At 49.8% G+C, this 17,523-nt stretch overlaps 1 protein-coding gene across 4 annotated transcripts in view; it reads left to right on the top strand.

Moving 5' to 3' along the window:
• ADD2 (adducin 2) overlaps window positions 1–16,820 on the top strand; it is a 101,188-nt gene extending 84,368 nt beyond the window's left edge. For all 4 annotated transcript variants that reach the window (XM_084901189.1, XM_084901190.1, XM_084901191.1 and 1 more), the window contains exons 12-16: window positions 231–350; window positions 1,205–1,294; window positions 3,185–3,332; window positions 4,716–4,841; window positions 9,853–16,820. In XM_084901189.1, the coding sequence (XP_084757315.1) occupies window positions 231–350; window positions 1,205–1,294; window positions 3,185–3,332; window positions 4,716–4,841; window positions 9,853–10,160 (792 nt within the window). In that variant the 3' untranslated portion in view covers window positions 10,161–16,820. The remainder of the gene's footprint in view (window positions 1–230; window positions 351–1,204; window positions 1,295–3,184; window positions 3,333–4,715; window positions 4,842–9,852) is intronic.
• Window positions 16,821–17,523: the final 703 nt, after the last annotated feature.

Here is a 17,523-nt window from a genome sequence, read left to right as displayed (position 1 = left end):
TACCAAGGGGCTGACCCCTACTCTTACGTGTTCTTTGTGGCTCTTGACGTGGGGCCTTCTTTGCCCTCCTCCTCTGGGAGACAGTCATCACAGAGGGGAGATAACATGTATGCATAGGCTTGCTGGCCTTCCATGTAGGCCGGTGGGCCCAGGTCCCATGGGGCGGACCCCCGGGGAGGGCACGTGAGCCTTATTCTTTGCTCACCCGCCCCGGCCTTGTGTGTGTGCAGTGGATGAAGGCTGACGAGGTGGAGAAATCCAGCAGTGGCATGCCAATACGGATCGAAAACCCAAACCAATTTGTGCCTCTCCATACCGACCCCCAAGAAGTGCTGGACATGCGGAACAAGGTAGGCTGCCAGCTAGTTGTCTCTCCGTCTCTTCTCCCTCATGAGTGGGGGTGGCGCGGATGCTCCTGACTTACCAGCACCCCTCATGCCTCTCACAGGGAAGAAACTGCTGCTTGTTGGCTCTGTCCCAGGCACTGAGCCGAGTGCTTTGCTTGGGCGGCCCTGCCGGACCCTCTCACAGGAGAGGTGCTTGCCTCAGGCATTAGATGTGTCTACGAGATCTGCCCACAAATTTAATTTTTATCAAGTTTATACTATTTATGCTGTCATCCTTTTGGCATTGATTTCCCCACCTTTGCTTTACAGTTCACTTGCATTCCTAACGGCACTTTAAGGACTGCAGTTGTGGCTGACCTTCTCCAGTAGGTCAGATACAATCTCACATCTGTGTCTCAGTGTGTGGACGAGGCCTCTCAGCAGTGCTTGTCTAAAATACAGATTCCTGGGTCACCCCCCACCCCACCTCCACCCCCAAGAGATTCAGATCCTGTAGGTTTGGGCTGGCCCCAGGATTCTGCATTTTAAACAAATCCCTTAGGTGCTTCATAGGAATATTAAAATTTGAGAATCTCCCTCCAGAGTTGAATACGGCTCCTTTTCCTCTTCACTTCCTACAGTTACCCTCTCCAAGTCAATGAGCTGGGTGTTGTAGCTAACCTGCTGAAACAGACAAGGAGCCAGTCAGGGTGGACAGGCTGTATTAGAAATAGGGGAGGCAGGCTCCCAGACCATTAAAGGACCTGTTTAGACCCAACACTACTGGACACTGGACACCATATGCCCTGGGGATGCCCCTCCCAAACCCCCCAGCCTGACTGCACCCTGAGCTTCTCTCCCGCTCCCTCTCCACACAGATTCGAGAACAAAACCGACAAGATGTGAAGTCAGCAGGGCCCCAGTCCCAGCTCCTGGCGAGCGTCATCGCCGACAAGAGCAGAAGCCCGGTACAGCAGAGGCAGCCCCTGTCTGGAGGGGAGACGCGTTTGCCTTCCGAGCCTTCGGTGCCCGGGGCTGGGCAGCAGGACCTCTGAGTCCTCATGCCCACTCCCCTGGGATCTTGGGTGCTGGTGCGCTTGCTGCCAAACAGATGCTGTGAGGACCAGGGACAGTGTGTGCCCCACCCTGTGGGCCTTGGGTGGGGCAGCACCTGCCCGGCCTGCTGACGTCCATGCTTCCCCCATGGAGCTCCGCTCTGCCCTCTACCAGTACCTTGCAAAGTGGGGGTCACAGAAAGGTGGCTGGCAGCTCCCAGACCTGCCTGCCCTGAGCTTTTCTGACCTCTGCATGGATAGGGCATCGTGAGAGTGTAGCTTTGGGACGATGCTCATGTGCTCCCGGAGGGGAGGCCTGTACAGACGGACCAGGGCTCCTACAGAAGGCAGGGGGCAGGAAGCTGCTCACACACCCATGTAGAGTGAGAAAGTAGAAAGTCGTCGTTTCCGTGCTTGAGGTAGAACAGTGTTTGTCTAGAGCTTAGCAAAAGGGGTGAAGGTCAGAATTCTGGCTCGTGTTGGAAATCATCACTGCAAACTAGCGGTGGGCACGGCGTCTTCCTTAGCAGGAAGAAAGGGGGAAACACAGGCACCATTCCTCCCTGCCGAGCAGACAGGCGAGGCAATGATTTCTGATCAGGCTGTAGCCCATAACGGGAAGGTTATGTCATCATAGCATCTCCATTCCCCCTCCCCCCTCAACTCAGCCAAGATGAGAAACACCAAATGCGCCACAGGGTCGAGGATAGAAATATTGCATGACCCTGTGGGGAGCTGAGAGTTTAAGACAATGAGCAACATTGTGAAAAACGCTGCCATTTATATGAAGAGCTCTCCATGAAGTCCCTCTTCTTGGAATCCTGGCCTGGCCTCTCTTTTGAACCTCATGATTCCATAAGAGTGGCCAGAGCCGCCCTCTGTTGGAAGGAGCTCATGAGAAGGATGACCTGACGTGCGTGGTGCAGGCCAGCTAGCTGCTCAGGACTCCCCTCCCCTGGGCTTTCCTTCCTTTGGCTCCTCTGCGTCCCAGCATTGCAGTCACGAAGGCCAAGGTGAGGATGCTGGATTAGGAGAAAGGAGCGTGAAGCCTGGACTTCAGTCCCTGTCCTGAGCTAGCGGGGTCAAAGGGTTCCAGAAGCTTACACAAGCTTACCTAGCTGGTGAGCTCCCCAGAGCAAGGGGCTCCCCAGAGGTGGCGAAGCAGTGCTTTTGCCACTGTTCCCACAGGGACCTCAGTACAGGCCGTTGAAGATGTGAGACTCAGGACCTTGGTCCCCCTGTCCTTTATGACTGTGTGCAAACCAGGACCAACACTTTGGACCGAGAACGCTGAAGCCACTGTGTGTTTCACTGCTGTGTGCTGCCACTTGTGCTGCTTTGCGGCAAGGGGGGGGGGGGGGAGAGGAGTGGGGAGGGCGGGAAGGTGGGAACAGCTGGCATGAAGTGGGTTGGGCCAAGCTTTGCTTGCTGGATTTGGCTGACTGGCTTTGGGCCGCTGACTGTACTTGCATAGGGATGGCTTGCAAGCGTCCACAGGAACGATTGCAATAAAGGCGTGTCTTCCTTCTGCTTGGGAGCATCCTTTGCTTTTATTTCCTGGGAAGAGGGTGGATCCCCTGCATTCATCTAGGCAGCGACAAAGAATCTGGGTCTGGGGGTGAGGTAGCTGTAGGGAGGAGTGAACAAGTCCTACCCTGAGGCCCAGCGCTGTTTCCAAGGAGCTGCGTGCCACGCTGCCCCTGGCCAGACCACTGGCAGCCACAGGAGTCTGGAAGGAAGCTGTGGCCCGGGCCCCGGCCCCGGCGTTCAGAGAGCAACACACACTCTGTGGTTAACTTTCAGTCTACAGACAGCCAGCTGATGGCCCAGGGCTACGCGGACAGCAAAGATGAGTCAGAAGAGACGGTGCCCAACCCCTTCAGCCAACTCACTGACCAGGAGCTGGAGGAATACAAGAAAGAGGTGGAGAGGAAGAAACTAGAACTGGAAGGTAAAGAGCCCAGTGCTGCAGGCTCTTCCAGGTTGGGGGCGGGGGGGGGGGTGGGGCGGGAGGGGGGAGCTTGGGGAATCCCGGAGAGAGAGCAGAACAACTGGCAGCCCTGGAACCCAGGCCTCCCTCTCTGCCTGCCACCCTCCCCCTTGCAGGGCTCCAGGCTCAATCTAGCCTCTGGTTTCATTTTTAATCCTCACTTGTTTCTCTTTCATTCTCATCATATCCTCAACTTGATCTGCCTGCCCAATCACCAAATAATATTCTTATTAGCATTACTATTAATCACAATAATGACCCTCATTGTTCAATGCCTAACAGTTACACAGTGTCTTCAGGACTTCATCGACCCTCTCAGCTGGGTGGAGAGAGAGAATCCTTGCAGAATGCTTAGACTAGTGCCTGTGGATACGGCATAGATCTATAACCACCAGATAAATATTAGCTATAATAGATCATAATAACGGTTGCAATTGTCAATTCTCTTTTAGATCTGGCATTAACTTTTTAGGCAATCAGAGTTCTCCAATAGCTGACTTCTTTCTGTCTTTCTCTCACTCCTCCCCCCTCCTCCCCCCGAATATTTAGTTAAGCCCAACTCTCTTTGTTGACTCCCAGATAGATGTCCATTCTCATGCTAGTTTGTATGCCCTTGTTCATGCCCTTGTCCCTTCCTGGCAGGCTTCCCTTCCAGGCCAGCCTGATCCAAAGTTATCTACACTTCAGGCTCCATCTCAAACTCCCTCCTGCTAGGAAGCCTGCTCTGCCGCTCCCCACCCCCCACACTGAGCTGTCCCTTCTCACTGCTTCAGGGGCCCTTGGGGTCTGAGACCCAGAACTCAAGTCTTGGTTTTGTCCACCAGCTAAGCTTTCATTCCCTCGGGCACAGTCTTCCTCCATGGTCCCCCTCCCCACCCAGCGTCAGACATCTTCCCAGGCGCCAAGCAGGCACCAGAAAGACCTCGCTGGCTTGCTCAGAGTTCTAATGTGCCAACTGAAAAAGAAGGTGGAAAAATATGGTGCTTTCTAACCCTAGGCATTGTTTGCACTGAACTTGTAAATTCAATAAATAAAAATGAGCTACATGGCACCCAATCATGGTGGAAACTCGGGCAGCTTGCTGTCTATGCCAGGGGCAACATAGTCAATAGGTGGGTATGCTTTGATGGAGGAAGCAGAACATGACTTGACTCCCCCAGGATGTAGCAAAAATAAAAGGCCAGGAGAGCAGCGAACTCCAGCCGAGAGAAATGAGGACCAAGTAGAAGAAAGCCATTTTTTAAACATTCTCTCTATCTCTATCTCTATTTCTATCTCCATCTCTCCGTCTCTCCATCTTTCCTCTGCTTGACCCCTATCCTGAGATGGTTTCTGTATTTTCAGGAGAGAAGGAAACCACTGCAGAGGAGCCTGGCTCACCTGTAAAGTCTGCACCTGCGTCTCCAGCACAGAGTCCAGTAAAGTCGGAGACAAAGAGCCCCGTGGTCTCTCCCTCCAAGTCTTTAGACGGTGAGTCAGCTGAGCAGCAGGAGGGAGGGAGGTGCATCCACAGGCGGAGAAGGGGATCTGCATGGAAGGCGGGGCAGGCATGCACACTACAGGCACCTGCCTTCCAACAGGTGTTGCCTCCCTACCCGGAAAGCTTTCCCCTCTGCCATTTCTAGGGAATCTGAAATAGGGGTTACTAACGGAAGCTTGCTCCATTCACAAGCTGTGACTGTACAGCTTCCAGTTTAAGCAATAATGAATCAAGTTCATGCCTGACTCAGCCTTCCCACTTTTAACTCAGACTGGGTTGGCAATGGGCCTCTCTAGATGCACCAGCCCAGGGCTCAGACCTTCATGTGCCCAGGGATCCTCTAGGGATCTTGTTAAAACAAAGATCCTGGTGCAGCAAAGCTGGGGTGGGCCCTGAGACTCTGCATTTTCAAGGAGCTCCTAGGTGAGGCTGATGAGGTCATTTTCAATCTTGACTGCACTTAGGAATCACGGGAGTTATGGGGAACTTGAACATTCCTGATGCCTGCCTGGGTCCCAATCTAGGTTCTGAGTTAAATAGTTTGGGGGTGGGAAGGAGGGAAGCCTGGGATATGAAGGTCCCCCAGGTGAATCTAATGTGTAGCCCAGGTCGAGAACCACTTCACTAGCTACTAGTTTAGAGAAGTGAGCTCTAGGCCCAACTCCAATGCTAACTAATAATAATTCAACTACTAATTTTAGAAAGTCAGATCATCTCTGTGCCTCAGTCTCCTTGTCTGTCAAATGGGACTACTATTTCCCTTTTCTAAGGTTCTCATATATAAGGGAAGTTGAAGACATGATTTACATGTAACATTTAATTGTGGTTAACTAAATATGATTAATAATATATATGACAGATAATAATAGTATTACAGTCCATACCACCTAGGCTATCAAAATGTCTTTAATGAGCTCCTGGAATCACACCTGGGCATGCACACTCTTCCCTGAACCCCCAGAGTCCTCACCACAGAGGGCTGGACCTCCATGCAGGGAGTAGCAGCTTGGTGGCCAGCTGGAATCTGCTCCCTCCCGGGTAGAATGTCCACATTATGGAAGCTGCTAGAATGCCCCAACCCCTTAGCACCCTCTATAGGCAGATTGCTGCCCAAGCGTAGGCCCAGGGTTGCCAGAGGAAACCCATCTGCTTGAGGCCAGAGTCCCAAGTGGATGTCCCCCAACTGTTTGTGTTCGTTGTGTCTCCATCGTGGTGTTGTCAACCTGTCTCCACCATGTCTTCCTTTCTCTCCCCATGTGTGCCTTCATCAAAGGAGTTTCCTCCGATTCTGAATACTTGTCTCTGTAGTAAGTATAGAGAGGCTGCTTACTAACTCACCCCACACTTGCAATGGGGGAGGGAGGACTTCTTCAAAATAAATCTATTCCCACCCCCCCCCCACCTCACCCTCCCCCCTTTTTTTTTTTTTTGCAACTCACAACCCTGCCTTTGGGAGGTTTCTGGGCTATAAAATTCATGACCAATTTCATATGTCCTCTGCATAAACAAGACTTCCCTGAAGGATATACATACATAGGACACATATGCAAAAACACACACCTATACTTATACAGAGCATGCCACACAGAAAAAAAAAAAAAAAAAAAAAAAAAAAAAAAAAAAAAAAAAAAAAAAAACAGCCCCCACAGTGAATGGGCAGTGGTGTCAGCTCCTGGCCATTCCATGTAGCAGATAGGGCGCTTTTGGCCCTCAGAAGTACATCTATGTTCCTGTTCTGGATGCATGGCACCTCTAAGGAGTCATGGCCTCTTTTGGGGTTATGGGCCAGAGTCTGCATGACTCTAGGGACTCTTAGGGATACATAGAGCACCTGGGCTTGACTTCTATCTTCAGCATCTCTCAGGGCATGCATACCTTCTGTCTTTGTCTCTTTCTATGTGCTTGTAGGCTATATGTGTTTCCATCAGGGTAGTCAAAATTTATACATTTTGGCTCTGGCCTCCCCAACTTATAAAAGCAGATGCTGCTAGGCTTTTTCAAGTCTTCCGCGAGAGGCTGGCTCAATGGCACTTTCTCTACATTCTGTTGGTTACTACAAGCCACAGGACCAGCCCAGTAGTAGTGTGGAAAGGGACCACACTCAAGTGTGGGCTCTTAAAAAAAGATAAATGGCATGCAAGTGTAGAATGAATATATTGTCAGTAGGTTTAGAGAAGGGCAAGATCATTGTCAAATGTTAAGAGGGTCCTGAGCTTGACCTTGGGACAATGTATACTTGACTGGAGGATAGGAGTAGAGTGGTGTATCCAGGGGTTGTGGTTAGAAAGCTGGGGAAGTGAACATCCTGGGAGAGATATTAGAAGATCAAGAGACAATGAGTGGTTGGAAGCTGAGGGATGGTTAGAAATCAGGTGTGAGAGATGGAATGTCCAAACACGCTCAGGACCTCCTATAGAAGCACTTCTTTCCCTCCTCCATCCTCTCCAAGCCTTTCAGCCCTTTGTCTCCGCATTCACAGGGGTCTGGATGTGGACCTAGGCTTCCAAATTGAGTCTTATTCCAAATTACCCACTCTCTGGATCTCTCTTCCCCATCTCTGCTTCCTGGGGACACCATCCTTGGACCAAGCCTCCAGTTTTCAGCCTCTGCTGCACTCCACCCACCCTCACATCTGTCTCCTACTCCCCGAACTCTAAGTATCTCACCCAAGAGAGAAAGCCAGTGATTGTTGTTAGGGGATCTTAGAAGACAAGCTCTTATCTGCCCCTCCGTTTTGGGGCTCTTCTCAGCCTGGTCCTCAATTCCCTGAAGACCAATTGAGAGCTCTGTGTAGTTCCAGCCTTAACTCTTTGGAGATGTTAACAGAGGAGTCTAGGCTCTCAGATCTGGTCCTTGATACTTTCCAGGAGCCCAGTAAGTGCTTATTTCTGGAGCCCTGACCTGTTGCACCTTCTCTTGGCCAACCAAACTCTCCAATGGTCTCTGTCCCTTGTAGCTAAGGGACTGTGGACCTCACTTTGGAGCCTGGCTCCTCCAAGGCCCACTGTGCCTCCACTAGCCCTCTTTCATTTACTGTTCCTCCCCTAAACAATTGATAATGTGGGGCCCCTGAGATCCTGATGGGTGCACTTGGCATGGCCTCATTTTCTGGAGAGTGAGAAGTTTGAGTGCCACTCTCCTAATGCAAGACACAGACCAGGGGCTGAGGTTATAGATGAGGTGGACAGTAAGGTGGGTATGGGTGAAGGGCATCGATGAAGGGCACTGTTAGGGTGAGGATACGCATCCACCAGGGAAGGAAAGCACATGTGGACAGAAAGTGGGAGTCCCTCTTATTCATAGTTATGTTCATGGAGCTGGAAGGCAAGTATCAAAGTCATCTGAGAGGGTCAGGCTTGAGAAACATGTCCTAATGGATCATCAAAAAAAAGTGGACTATAGCCAGAAATTGGATTGAAGTTGCAGAACCATGGGAGGACATGAGCCCAGGAGGAGGAGTGGGGGCAGGGGACTAGGTACAGGAGACAAAGACCAGCACTCAGGGCTGCTGTTTGTGCACATGGCTTGGTCCAAATCAGCTTAGAAGTCTCAGGCTGGAACAGAGAAGAAAGAAGATGAGGTACAGTGCTGGCTTGGTTAGAATAAAATCTTTCACACATTCATTTGTTAGCTCATGCATTTGACCATGCATGGGTTCCACATTTTTTGAGTACCTTCTATGAGCTAGTTACATAGATAATTTAGACACCACCTTGCCCTAATTTATTTCACTTGTGAGGGGGATATAGACATAAAAAAGGAAGTGTGGTTGTTTTACAGTGTCTATGGTGGAAGTTTATATAGTGAGGGAAGAAAAGAGAAAGTGATCAATTCTACTTGGAAATAGGGAGGGGTCAGGAAAGACTTGAAGGAAGAGCTAACACTCAAGTTGATTCATTGTATGGGGTGAAGGTTGGGGGCACAAGAGAGAGAAGGTCCTCATAGACAGAGGGAAACAAGGCCAGGGTGACAGAGTGGGGTCAAGGGGCCAGAGATTAATAAGGCTGAGTAGCAGGTGAAGTGAGGAGAGTGGACAGGGAGAAGGTTGTGTCTGCTGGTTTGCTGCCAGGTAACTTCTGAGAACTGCCTCTCTTTTAGTAGCAAAGACCTTGGCCATCAGCTCCCATTGCTACTGTCCAACCCACTTTCAGTCATCATATAACTACCAAGTTCCCCAATGCTCTTGACTCCTATATTCTCTACTTCCCTCCTGCCATGGTCTTGTAATTTTCCCTCATGCCTCTCCATCAAGGCATTTCAGAGCCTCAATGGAAGCAGGGTAGAATGAGAGTGGGAGGGAGGAGAAAGGGTCGCAGGAGAGTTTTGTTTATGAGGTCTGAGCAGTTCTGGCCTAGAAGATGGTGCCAATCCTAACAGGCTCCCTCCAGGCGGGTTAAAGAACTGGGGTGCAGAGTGGGGCAATGGCTGCTAGACTGGGCCATTGGTTAATCCTTATCTTAGAAACACAGGGTTCATGTCACTCAGGAATTCCATCCTCCTTCTGTCTACAGGTCCCCAGTCCCTTAGCTACTAAAAGTTCCTCCCTTGTGTAGGAAATAAAATGGGTATGAAAAAATGTAATTTCCATATATTTACTGGTGAAACTGCACCAGTTACAATTCTTAGATGCCTCCACTGAGTTGTACAGGACTTCGCTCTCCCTGCTCCTGTAGCCTCTCTCCTTGCCTGTGTCTGTTTCCTCTGTCTGTGCCTAGAAAGGCCCCTAGCTGGACCATATTTGGACACCTTCCCTGTTTGCATTTGTCAACAAGAGCCCAGAGTCACTGACCTGACAAGGGCTTGTTCCCATGGCAGGCCGTGTGGAAAGGGTGCAGGCTTGGATGAGAGCCCTGCCTACCATCTTCTCCTACAACATCACCCTGCTCTTTCAGGGCTCTGGACTTACTTTGTAGAATTGCCTAGAAGAGGTTCTGGAAAGCCTCGGTGGAAGCTCTCACCTGGATAACATCTTATGGGTCATGTCTTTTGATCTTTTTCCAGAAGGTGCTAAGGAGACAGAAACAAGCAAAACCACCACAGAGCCTGAAACAACGCAGCCAGAAGGGGTGGTGGTCAACGGGAGGGAGGACGAGCAGACCGCAGAGGAAATTCTCAGCAAAGGCTTGAGCCAGATGACCACCAATGCTGACACGGAAGTTGACACCTCTAAGGACAAAACTGAGTCGGTCACCAGCGGTCCCATGTCCCCAGAGGGCTCACCTTCCAAATCTCCCTCAAAGAAGAAAAAGAAATTCCGAACCCCATCCTTCCTGAAAAAGAGCAAAAAGAAGGAGAAAGTGGAGTCCTGATTCATAGCACCCTGGGGCTCCCATCTGCATCCTCTCTCCCACCTCCCCTTCTCCCATCTCCACCCCTGGAAGCGCAGGGCCAAGGAGGGATAGAGTAGGACCCTGGACCACACTCTGATGGGGAACATAGAGATCGCCCGACCAACCCCTCATTTACAATTGCCCCAGAGAAATCAGGTGACTTTCCCAAGGTCACACAGCTAGTTAGTGGCAGAGCCTGCACTAGAATTCAGGTCTCCTGGCTCCCAGTCCAGTGCTCTTTCCACTACCCAACACTGCCTAGTTGTGGGCCGCCTTTGTGAGGGTGCTGCCCACTGAGCTGAACCTCGGGCAAGAGGGCAAGAGTGGGCCACAAGCCCTCACTGGCTCAGACTAAAAATCAGGTCAAGGCTTCCCCTGAACAAGGTCCTTTTCCTCATGGGAACCCAATCTCCTACTCACGGAGCAACCCTATGAAAAAGAGAAGCGTGGTCTCTCTTCTCTTTCTCATAGGGCCCCTCCCTTGCTGCTCACAGTAACCAGACCAACTGACCTGTCCCCTCCACCAGAAGTTAATCTTTGTTCCCAAGGACTGATGGCTTAGCTTGTGCTTCCCCGGCCACTAACCTTGAGCTTTCTTCATGGAACCTCCTGAATTATGGATGGAAGTGTTGTAAAAGTTGGCAGACACAGGGCAAGCCAAGCTATCCATGGAATGGGAGATAAGTTAATCAATGTAAGATGCCAGGAGTTCGACCCATTCAAATTGTGTATCTCAGGAGCTTCCAAAGAAAAACCAAATTTGGGTTAGAAAACAGTTGTCTCATGCTCAGGGCAGACATTTTGGTAACTGTAGGTCCTCTGTTGGCTTTGGGTTATATGAGGATGATAAAAAATGCTATCCCTTTCTAGCTTTGCATGACACATGGAGCTCTACCCACCTCACTCTGCCCAGCAGTGGGGTGTCCCCTGACTTTCCCTCAAACCTAGAAGCGCTGGTTCATGGACTAGAACCGGCCTCTTACCCTAGGCACCTTGGCCTTGGGTCATTTGGATTTCAGCTCAGTCACTCTGGTGATGAGCCTTTCAGGATTAATCAGAGAGGCTTAGGTGTCCTTGGCCCTGTCACTATGTCCACCCTGGAGCCTGGTAATGGCCACAGCTTTTGTTTTAAATGCTAACACTGTCTTTTCATATTCTTCCATGGGGTATTGATTAGTGAGCACTGTTGGCTCCTTAAAAAATAGACAATCCATTCTCTTTAAAGCACAGTGTCTTCAAAGGATATTTTCCCTCTTTGTCCTGATTATTGTAAAAGTATTTTTGAAAGTTCTTAATCATAGTTTTCCATGTTTGAGCACTTACTGTATATAGAGACACTGTGCAGGCTTTATATACATTACATCCTTTAACCCTCATGTAATATGGGTAAGATTAGTCCCATTTTATGGGAAAGGAAATGGAGCCCCCCAAAAGAAAAAAGAAAAATGACATGTTCCAGGTGTCTTGGCTAGAAAGATTCAGAGTCTGGACTTAAATCCAAGTCAGCCTGAGTCCAGAGCCTTTGCTCTTAACAGCCATGATGATAAAATCTCTAATCCCCAGGGGTGGTGGTTTTAGTCCAGGCCCCATTTTTGTGACTGGTCTCCACTGTATAATGTTAGTATTGGAAACGAAGGCAGGAAATAACCTGTGTTCACCCTCACCTGTGCATATTAAGTTCCTGGTTGTGGCCAGGCCAGTGTGGACCTCTGACAAAGGAGATACAGGGGATTTCTGGTTGGGGCAGGAAATACCGTTCATAGTAGGGCTATTTCTTGAGAAAAAAGAAAACTGACATGACTAAGGAAAACCCAATGCTGTGTCTCTCCAATGCAGATTCCCAACTGCTACCCCCGTTCTCTTCCCCTGAGACCCCTATGTCCCCCTCCCTCATTCTACTTTCTGATTGGGTCTTGTGATGGACAACCCAATGATCAGGGGCACTGATGCCTCAGAAAAGTCTGTGATATAGGAAATGCCTTTAAAAGCCAATCCTTTGATGCCTTCTTTATAAAAGTAGACTTCACATTCATTCATTGGTCCCTTCCCAATGTTTGTTAAGCACCCACTAAATGTCAGGCACTATGCTGACTTGAAAGAAAACAATCATGGTGACTAGAATAATAAGTGGAAAGCAATGTTAAGAAAAGGGTGGCGTGGACACAACCATTGATGCTTTTTATGTTTGAGTGGCTGTAGCTCAGAGATATGTTGATTGACTCCGCATTCAACAGATTCTCTTTATTCCCTTGACAACAGGGAGGCCTCATTCAGATGACTATGCCAGAGCTTGTTGGAATTTGGGCATTGTCCTTGGACTTTATGCCATGGGTCCACCTCATATTTACGCATTTGCCCATTCCTTGTGCATTAAAAAAACACACACACATACATATGAGCTTGGATTATGGGCCAGGCCTGAGGGCTCCTCATAAGTAAAGGAGGCACATAGACAAGTTACAAACAGGCAAGGGTGCAGAGGTGGCATTAGGAAGCAATGATTTATTGTCCTCTGGGCCAGAGAAACCTTCCTGAGAGGAATGATAGTTGAGTTAGATTTTTAAAACTAAGAGGAATTTCCTAGGGGACAAAAGGGTAGGCAGGCCATTCCAGGATGAGGGAATGGGATGTGTAAAAGCCCAGAAGCATAAAACTCCATGATGCAGCATTGAGCACAAGGTGTAAGGTGGGAGGCAGGGATGGGGTGTTTGTTTCACAGGTGGACAGGACTGAATCATAAATTGTAGGAAGTATGGAGGAACTAGACTCTATCATATAAACGGTTTGGAACCACTCAGGACTTCTAATCAGGGTAGAGTCATAATCAGCCCAGGATTTTAGGAAACCTTTGGTGGCTGAGTGGAGAATAGACTTAAAGAGGAGTTGGCTGGAGGCACAGACAATCTTCTTATAAAGGGGCCTTTCTGAACGTCACTACTAAACCATGTTAGGTGACCTGCCTCACACATTTTCCCTTTGAGCAAAAAGTGAGCTTCCAGCACAGAATTCATTTCCATCAAGTGATTTGGATAAGGCGTCTTAAGAAAGATTTTCGACAAAAAGAGGGAAATCCTATATAATAAAAGCCTAATATGCAAATCGACTGAATGGAGTACAATTGGTGGAATGATTGGTTGCTATGATGCACACTGACAACTAGGGTGCAGGTGCTCAATGCAGGAGCTACCCCCAACCCGCAGGTCTCAGGCCAGCCAAGGTGGGTGCCAGAGGGGTGCCTTATCTATAGTCCCACTGGTCTCTCTGCATGGCAGCAGGCAGCAGCAGGGCAATCGGAAGGTGGGGTCGGCTGGCGAGCAGGCTGACATGGCCACCCCCCCCCCCCCCAATCACTCCACTGGTCACTTCCCACAGAAGGAAGCAACCAGCAGCGGCAGCAAGGGGGGCAGGGCTGGTGAGCAAGTGGTGCCAGGCCGGCCAAGGCAGGTGCCAGTGGGCGGGGGGGGGGGGAGGCAATTGCCCCTCTAGTCACCCACAGATTGGCCCTGATCACCGGCCAGGCCTAGGGACCGTACCAGTGCACAATTTTGTGCACCAGGCCTCTAGTATTCAAATAATTAGCTCAGTTTCCAGTTCTATTTTGGCTAGTGTAGAGTTGCTCTTCCCTTGTCTGTATTGGATGTGGTGTGCTTAGCTCCAGGCCTGAGGCTGTGCACTGGATGCTGTTGAAGCAGATGTTCAGTTCAAACAGAACCAAAGGCGTTTAGGGTAACAGGTGGGGACGTTGTCTTTGGCTCTGGTTAAAAGCTGGCTGAAAACTTGGACCAGAATCTGTTTGGAGAAAATGTATGTACAGAGACCTCAGAGTCAGTAGATAATAGTTCATTTCGAGCTGGATATGCTGCAGAAAAGGAATGAGACAAGGGAACCAGTCTGCTGTGCTGTGGCCTGCTAAGCTGGGAAGTGGAGAGATTTTGAGGCTGTTTCCATGGAAAGATGGGCAGGAGGGGGAGGAGAGCAGAGGGAGGGGTGATACAGAGTGACAAGTGTAGTCCCAGCCACATTCCGTGCACGGTGGCTGGCACCCAGCAGTGCTGTGGGAAAACCATTCACACCCGGTGGCCTTTCCTCAAACTACAAAAAGTGCAGCCAAGATATAACCACAGCCCAGATCTGGGCTCCAGAGGAGCCCCTTGGCCTGTAGGTGGCCCAAGGACCTGTCCTACTTCAGCCAGGCTATACACAGATAGAGTAACCTTCCTCGACCCTCCTGTAACAGAAGCAGGGTTCCTCTGCAAACAGATGTTACTCTTGAAGGACTTGGTGTGTTGGATGAGCCCCATTGGAAAGCATTATACCACTGACGTGCATATAACCTGGGCCTGGAGGCCTGCTTCTTGTGTCTAATGCTGGATCACTCATTCCCGAATATGGCAATATAGTCTCTCAGCTGATGGCTACCACTTTTGCCAGCACAGGACGGGGGGTACTGCTAGAAAGCCACTTCTCTGATTACATGGACTTGAAAGAACCATTTGCCCAGGAGCACAATTCACTTTGGAAAGTCTTAAAGATGAAAAAGAAGTGTGGGGTTTTCCAGGCAGATACGCAGAGGGATAGATGGACACATGGCCCACATGTTTGCCATCTTCTGCACAAGTGTGACATGATGTCCCAGTTCCAGGTCGAGAGTTGTTTCGTTTCTGACTATTGGACAAGTGAGAAAACGCATAGCACCTGTTTCTTTCACGCGGGTCCGCACAGCCCGTGAGCTGGCTGGCACAGCTGCAGCTGACTTTGAGCGTAGAGGAGATAGAGCCCAAGCAAACTGAGACAACAGAACTCAAAGAGCCTGAGAAGAAATGGGAGAGGAGATAAAGCCGTGCTCTGCACACCCACAGAAAGGACAGGGCACCGCACAACTCAAAACCTACTGGGACATCTTACTGCCAGTGTCCCCCATCTGTCCCAAAAGGGATAATGTAATGTGAGATGAAGTCAGAGGCCTTGAACTAACACTAATAAAATGTGCTCTTTGGTTATTTATCTGCACGGGTCCACTCACGCTACAAATACAGAAAGCATACACTGTAGAGCGTTTATTTACAAATGTCCTGTTAACCAACCTACATCCACATATATATCTCCAGAAAGAAGAGCCCACATGTAGAGCCCTGTCACCAAGGCATACCCAATCCCCCTGAGCCTCTCACAGTGAGAGACCACCCTGAGCCAGGAGTCAGCATGGGGGTTTTGGGTAGGGAGTCCTTCTTCAGTGGAGAAAGCTTCTCTCACCATTGTTATCAAAACAGGCTTCTCTTTTTAGGAACAGTTAGAAAGAACCCCCAGTTGGGGGGAAAATACGAAGGTAATGGTTCTTATTGATTCATACGTGGGTGGAATCAGGTTTTGTCAAAATGATGATTGGTGCCATTTTCCTTTTGATGCTCTCAAAAGTTGGATGATGGCTTTGAGAAATTAGGGCCTAAAGATGGAAAAATGGTCTCTGTTACTGACATAGAAAGGGATTGAGGGGCAGCCAGAGCCAGAGCCTCAGTGTGAGAAAGTCCTCCTGGCTCCTGGCTCCTGGCTTACCGTTTCCCAAGAGGCAGTGTGAGGCCAGCTGGCACGTGTAAAGAAAATGTTGTGAGGGTTTAGGTGGTGGGGAGAGAGGAGAGGGGGTAACAAAAAGAACCCTAACCCCTTCTCCCCTCCAGCAAATCACTTCGTATAATGTGTAGAAGCTCAAAGGCCACATCTTGCCTTTCAAAGTGGATCAGACAGAGGACTACAGTTGGGCCATCGGCGGAGGGGCCACATTTAAATACATCAAAGCCCTTACAAAAAGGGAAATATATTTTGGGGGACCCCCCCCCCATTTCAACTCCACCTCATGCCTCTTGGGCCTGCTTTGTGAGCGATTGTTTGATGTCGGTGATTGGCTCCACCTTCAAATTCCCCGGATCTGTGCTTCAGCTGCCCAGTACTGTGGGCATAATGGTCACCCTCCCCCGGCAGCAGGGACAGGGAGGGCCTGGGCTGGCCTGGCCGGCGCGTAGGGTATGGATAGAGAGTGCAGTGTTCTCTACAGCTGTGGATGGTTTTGTTTTCTCTAGAGCTGTGGGTGGTTGGGGTTCTCTGAAGCTGTGGGTGGTTTGGGGTTCTCTAAAGCTGTGGATGGTTTTGGTGAAATGTCTGTGTCTGACAATCGTCTCCCGCGTGCATACATTGTGTGTGTTTAGCTCGTCCTCGTATTGTGACGTTTCCAATAGGGTTCCATGAAAACGCCCTTCCTGCTACTGAAATGCCAGCCCCGGCCACGCAGCAGCTCCGCGGATGGGTTTGCCTTTCTCTGCGCTAACACTTTTTGAGCCACTGATGTGCAGATTGATGATGAGTTTCTTGGGCTTTTATTTTGCAATTTTATATATATATATATAACACATATATAATATATATATATTTATGGGTTGGTTTTGTATCGTCCTTTGTTTGAATCTCTGAGCACCAAAGCTGCCCTTGGATTTTCAAGAGAATGCCCCAAAGCCACTTCCGCCCCCCCATCCCCAACTCTGCTCTGGTGTTTGTGGTGCCGGGCGGTGCCTCTGCCCGCGGACTTCTGTATGTACGTGCTGTTATCTCACCCACAGATATGACCCGAGTAAATCTACCTTGCTTGGCTTTCCGTGTGTGACCCTTCTCTGTCGGCCATGAGTTCTGCCAGCTTCCAGGGCAGCAGAAACCAGAAAGGGGGTCCCTTTATGGAAACATCCAACCCATACCTTTATCCTTGAAACCATTCCTCGCACATAGAAAGCTCAACATGTGAATTGAGTTCCGAGGGGGGAGAGAAGCAACAGAATGCTCGAGACCCCTGAGAAGGTCAGGCACGTGGGTTTGCAAACAGCTCTGTGGAGGAGGAGCATTTAGATGGGGGCGATGAAGAGGGGAGGAGTTGCAAAAACATACATGCAGATGGTCCCAAGGGGAAGCAGTATAGGCAGACTGGGGGGCAGGAGTTGGAAAGGAAATGGGTGTCAGGCCATAACCAGGGGCCTGGGAGAGCCCTCAAGGGGTTCTCTCTCGCCCAGAATGGAGATCCTGGGGAGAGAAAAAAGAAGAAAGAGCCCATTTTGCCCCTCCCAGCTCTTCACAAATGAGGAGCCCAGGACTTCTTGCGAGTCCACACATATAGGTCAGGCATTGGTGTCTTATACACAGCACTTCATTTCAATCCGCTGAAACCCTACAGTGGTCCTATCATTTCCACCCGCTTTACAGTTAAGGCTCTTAGGAGGTTAGTGTGTGGTGATGCCCAAATTCAAACCCAAATCTTCCAGATAACCGAGCCCCTTAATCTTTCCACCCTTCCCACTCACTGTTC

The sequence above is a fragment of the Pipistrellus hanaki genome, assembly GCF_964339955.1.
Source record: "Pipistrellus hanaki genome assembly, chromosome: 12".
NCBI classification, from domain to species: domain Eukaryota; kingdom Metazoa; phylum Chordata; class Mammalia; order Chiroptera; family Vespertilionidae; genus Pipistrellus; species Pipistrellus hanaki.
The sequence above is the reverse complement of the archived record's forward strand: the minus strand, read 5'-3'. Positions and strand labels throughout refer to the sequence as shown.